The sequence below is a fragment of the Tupaia chinensis genome, unplaced genomic scaffold (assembly GCF_000334495.1).
Source record: "Tupaia chinensis unplaced genomic scaffold, TupChi_1.0 Scaffold000402_1, whole genome shotgun sequence".
Lineage (NCBI taxonomy): Eukaryota > Metazoa > Chordata > Mammalia > Scandentia > Tupaiidae > Tupaia > Tupaia belangeri.
Window position 1 is genome coordinate 3,832,829 of NW_006159904.1, and position 6,000 is coordinate 3,838,828.

A 6,000-nucleotide genomic window follows, 5' to 3' on the forward strand; every position below is an offset into this window, starting at 1 on the left:
ATTAAGCGCTTACTGTGTGTCAGGGACTGTTCCACTGGTCTTCTATCTGAGCCCTTGTTCTCATTACTGTTCTCTAGCTCTACTAATGATTCTTTTCCTCCACTGTTTACACCATTAGGAACTTGCCCCTGCCACCCACTTCTTTAGTATCTTTTACCCTGTTTACTTATTTTTGTTTCTCTTGTCTCTTGTTTTTACTGTGACCACTGACTTTTGCAGAACATGATTGGCCTCTCATACAGTCCTCATTAAGACAGAATGTTTCTTTTTCTGTGGCAAACAAACCAAACTTGGAGTACCATTTGTAACTCTGATTGTTTTAGTCTTTCTGTTATATTCTATGTTGTAGCTGAAAGGGTGAACTTTCCCTCTAAATCGTCCTATGTGTGGTGAGAGATAGTTGTTGTTTTCTTAGTTCTTTTATTTTCCTTTTTTCCCTCTTTTCTTTTCCGTTTTTACCTCTCTCACCTCCTTCCTTACATTCTCCTTTAAGAGAATTGGAATAAAGAGTATTTTCTCAATGCCTCCAAATTCTAGAAGTCAGGTTGCCAGATAGCTGACATGGTGTTATTGATCTGCCAGACAAGTCTGTCTGCAATGAACATCACTTACATTTTTCTTTGTTATTGGTTTGTCATGATGTATTTTTGCATAGAAAAACACGTCATGACTTCTTGATGATCTAATAATTATATCCAGAAAGTATCACTTTTAGGGGACCGGCAAGTGGCATGGTGGTTAAGGCGCTGGACACTCCCACATGGCCGACCATGGTTTGAGTCCTGGACCTGGTGGCTTGCTTTCTCACTTTCTCCTCTCTCTCTCTCTCTCTCTCTCTCTCTCTCTCTCTCTCTTTGTGTGTGTGTGTGTGTGTGTGTGTCTCTGGTCAAATTAAAATGAATGAATGAATAAATGAAACTGAATAAAATAATTTAAAAAATTAAACTGAATGTTAAAAAAAAAGTCTCATTTTTATTGGTAGAACATATTGTTTAAATAACTGCTGAGCCTAAGTCTGAAAATGTCATTTTAATTAAACATTTTTTAAAATTTTAAATTAATTTTAAAAATTTAATACCTACTTATGATCATGGTATGACAGTATTTAGCTAGTCTTTTGCATTATATCAAAAGAAAAAAATCAGTTTCATAAACATATTAATGTAAAGGTAAATTGATTTCTACAGTCCAAGATGTTTCTGTATGATGATATACATTCATTTATAAAATCTCATTTTAGCAAATCACATTTGTTGGCATTATGACATATGGCAAAATCTAAGAACAGAGAAATTTCAACTTTCAAAGGCATTTATTAAACACCTGTTCTATGTATACTGTTCTATACTGCAGAAATGTAAAAGAAGCAGAAAATACAATGTCTATTTTTGTGTTTAGAAACTAAGAAGGAAAATACAATGTAAGTAGCAACTTAAAGGCAGATTTAATGCAGTATGTAAATAAGCATGTATCAGTGTGGTTTAGGTAGTATTTATTAATGAAGGAATTAAGAGTAAGAGGAAATTGAGTGAGGGATGGAATTTTATTTTTTTAAAGAATTATTTATTTTATTTTATTTATTATTATTATTATTATTCAATTTGACCAGAAAGAGAGAGAGAGATGGAGAGTGAGAAAGCCCAGGAATGAAACCAGGCCCAGGAATGAAACCATGGTTGGCTATGTGGGAGTCCAGCACCTTAACCACCTTGTCACCTACTGGCCCTTTTTTTGGGGCGGTGGGGGGAGACAATGGGATGGAATTTATTATTTAGAAAAGATTTGTGTTACCTAATCCTAAAGTGGATCAGGTTAATCCTGAACTAGATCTGATTTTGGGTAGTAGTTGCAAATATGTTAGTGCTATTTTAAGAGTTCTCTACTTTCCTATTCACTAATTAATAGAAAAAGTTGTAGTTTAAAGACAAGAATTCTATCATTTTTTCCTGAATATTTGGTAATAGACTGATGTATTTTCACTGATAATGTATTTTTAGGAATGTAGCAGCTGTTTTGTGATTTAGTATTGAAATAAATTCCATTATATATTGATGATAAGCCTCCAAGTGATCTCATTGTATTGTTATTTCTGTTAACAACTACCTTGAACCAAATTTTGCAGGTAATGGGTCATTTTTTTGTGTTAAAATGTTTATTTTACCATCTCCTATGACTTAATACTCAGAAATTTCTTATTTAGAGGTATTTTGTCTTCTCTACAATAAAATTTTACCTATAATTTTTATGCCATTTATACCATGTCATGCATAAAGGTATACTTTTAAGAAATGTTTAATTTCTGGGACCAGCAGTTGGCGTAATGGCTATGTCGCTGGACTCCCACGTAGTCGACTGCGGTTCACGTCCCAGACCTGGTAGCTTAAAACTCACGCTGGGCGCATGTGCGTGTGTGCCCAAGATCCCGAGAGGAGAATGGAGGAGAAGGGATTGCGGCATGACCATCCCCCCTGGGGGGGGATTTCTCACTTTCTGTCTCTCTGTCTCTTTCTGTCTGTCTGGCATGCGCACGTGCCCTATAGCGAAAACCTCTCCAAAAAAAAAGAAATGTTTAATTTCTTCTCACGTATTTTAATAGGTTCGGATCGAACAAGTAATAGTTGCTGAACCTGGGGCAGTTTTACTTTATAAAATTTCTAATCTCCTCAAATTTTATCACCATACAATCAGGTAAGTGGAATGGTGAAATGTGCTTGTTAGGTTCCAGGTGATGTTTCTTTTCGGTTATAGTCGTGTGTAAAATGTTTTTGTTTGTTTTCACCATGTATATGACTTAGTGTAAATAGTAGAACATCCATACCATGTGAATTATTATATACATTTTATGCATACTATACCTTGAAGCCCTGTCATTTCTTTTTTTTCTCTAAGTATAGCTACATACACACACACATACACACACACACACACACCCCTTATATTCAGATATAAGTTATTGTAAAGTATTTATTAAGTCTTCCTGCATTAGTAAAAGAGATCTGTGTCAACTAGAGCAACCATATAATAAACTCAGAATAGGGCATAATGAGTGAAATGTCCTATTCTGGATGTAAGTAACCTAAAGTCTTCTTTATCATTTAGTTTCCTTTTTAGTCATAAAAAGAAGCCATAACTTTATCTTCTCTATATAAAACCAACTTTATCTGATTAGGAAGTACTTATCTAAAATGTGATCTCTGACTTGAAAGTTTGCATTCATTTTTGTTTTGCATGTTAGTTAATATACACTTAATTTTTGTTGTAACTGTCATGATAAGATCATGTTAAATGTGTTGTTGGATTAAAACAATGTCCTTCTAAACAATATTTTTTATAGTTTCTATATTTTTCCATTAAAATTTACAAATTTTCCAGTATGGCAGTATCAGAAATTGAAAGCTAACTGTTAAAATCCGAGAGTTATAACTAATAGATCTGGGAGACTTTCAAGGATCAGTAGTTTACAGATCAGTAACTTTATGTGCTACAATAAACTTTATATGCTGCAAAATTGAGAAAGGATTTGTGTTGGTCCTCTCTACATTTTAGATATAAATTTATTATCTTTCTCCATGACCAAAAAGCAGTAAATTAGTTGCAATTTTAATGATACAGGCTTCCTAAAATAAGAGAATGATAAATATTTAGAAAACACAAAGGCAACTAAAAGCAGCTAAGCATATCGAATGATGTGTTAGAAAAGATGGTGGTAAAATAATTTTTAAAATAGTTTATTTAGTAATATTCATGATGGTACTACATTTAAAGATATTGATAGTTCAGTTTGTCATACAGAAGATGCTAGAAATAAAATCAAGTGGATTCTGATGATAAAGATTCTTAGGTTCAGAACTATAATTTTTCTCTGCAGAGAATATCGAACATGACAGTAAGAATCTTTTACATGTACTTTTTCTACATATTCACACATTTCTTCATTTAGTCTATTGAAAAGTTGACTATAGACTTGTCACTCTTGTGTGCTAAGGAAACATCAATGAATAATACAGAGCTTGAAGCTACATAAAGGAGACAATTAGACATGTATAAAATAATAATTTCTAGATAGCAGTAATGGAACTGAAGAGAATTAAAGTAGGAGAAAATAAATAGAAAGTATAGGGAATGACCATGTAGGTATAGGTAGGGCATGTGTCAGTGTGTGTGTGTGTGTGTCAGTGTGTGTGTGTGTGTCAGTGTGTGTGTGTGTGTCAGTGTGTGTGTGTGTGTCAGTGTGTGTGTGTGTGTCAGTGTGTGTGTGTGTGTCAGTGTGTGTGTGTGTGTCAGTGTGTGTGTGTGTGTCAGTGTGTGTGTGTGTGTCAGTGTGTGTGTGTGTGTCAGTGTGTGTGTGTGTGTCAGTGTGTGTGTGTGTGTCAGTGTGTGTGTGTGTGTCAGTGTGTGTGTGTGTGTCAGTGTGTGTGTGTGTGTCAGTGTGTGTGTGTGTGTCAGTGTGTGTGTATGTGTATGTGTCTGTGTGTGACTCTTTTAGAAAGCCTTTCAGTGCAGATGATGTTTGAACAGAAACCTACATAATCTGAGGGAGTTGGGCATAAAATGCTCTTAGAGAAGATTGTCCTAGGCAGAATACTCTAGTCCTGAAGCTAAGAAAAGCTTGTAATTTAGAGAATCAGAAGGAGGACCAGTGGTTAGAGGGTAGTAAATTGAAAGAAGTAGGAGGACATGAAATCAGAAAGGTAAAGAGAGGTCGTATCATATATGACTCTGTAGGCCATGGTAAAGATTTTATTCTGTCCTGGTAGGCTGAGGAACTTGAACTGATTTATGGTGTAAGGTTACTTAGAGTACTCTGTAGATGATGCATTTAGTGGGGTGAAAGGAGAAATAAGAAGGGTATTTAGGAAGCAGTTTGTGGTTCTGAGGTGAGAATGGTGGGTTAGACTAGGGCGATAGTCTTGGAGGTGTTGTAAAGTAATTGATTCCAGAGATGCTTTATGTTATGTCCAATGGGACATGTATATAGAGTACTTGGAATGAGATGTAAAGAGTCAAACGTGAAATCTTGCTTTTTTACTGCAACGGCTGTGTGGATGGTATTGCTGTTTGCTGAGATGGGGAATCCTGGATACAGGATTGATGGGGATGGGTGAGTAGGAAGGAGTTCAGTGCAGTTTTAGCCATGTCAGACTTGATGTACCTGTGGACACACTGTAGGAAATGTTGAGTAAGCAGATAAACTAGAGAAATTAGAGCTGAAACTATAAATGTAGTTTTCATCCCATAGATGATATGTGTTAAAGGCATGGAAGTAGGTAAGATCAATTGAATGAGTGTCATAATAGGGCCTGTGACAGAGTCCTGGGGAGCTCCAATATTTATAGGTCAAGAACAGGAGAGTGCTAGCTGTGGTGGTTCAGTAGTAAAGCATTGTGGCATGGTGCTGAAACCACATGAGAAGGGCCTGGGTTCATATTCTGGGGACTTCCAGTACATGCTGTCTGTGTGTGCCCGTGATCCTTGTTGACAGGCTAGGGTGGATTTTGCAGCATAAAGACCTTGTTGGGGACTCCTATTCTCCCTCTTCCTTCCTTTCCCATTTCTCCTTGTTCCCTCTCTCTCACTTTCTCTCTCAGAAGAAATAAATATTAAAAAAAAAAAAGGAAGAGAAACCCACAACAAAAACTAGGAAGGAATACCCAGTGAGATTGGAAGAAAATTTTTAGCTCGTGTACATTAAAACTCTCATAAAAAGAAAGAAAGCTTTGAAATCAGAGAATCTAGCGTACTTGAATTGCATAACCTTTCCTGTAACACTTTTCTCCTTAGTGTTAAGAATCGCCTTGCTTTTTGTAGTTACTTGTTTTCCTATGCCTTTCTCGCTATTTCAGATCCAAATGATTAAATGGACTTGACACTTACCATATAGTCTTAGACATCAAGTAGCCCCTCTGTCCTCCTTCCCAGTACCTTCATAGAATCCTCATTCTCCTCCAGTCTAGACAAGTTACTCTGCAGCCTGTTGTGTGGCTGTCACACCAGCCTGCT

At 36.0% G+C, this 6,000-nt stretch overlaps 1 protein-coding gene across 3 annotated transcripts in view; it reads left to right on the forward strand.

The window, feature by feature from the left end:
* Positions 1-6,000, forward strand: part of COG6 (component of oligomeric golgi complex 6) — an 86,954-nt gene that overhangs the window by 35,196 nt on the left and 45,758 nt on the right. For all 3 annotated transcript variants that reach the window (XM_006154205.3, XM_006154206.3, XM_006154207.2), the window contains exon 12: positions 2,597-2,688. In XM_006154205.3, the coding sequence (XP_006154267.1) occupies positions 2,597-2,688 (92 nt within the window). The remainder of the gene's footprint in view (positions 1-2,596; positions 2,689-6,000) is intronic.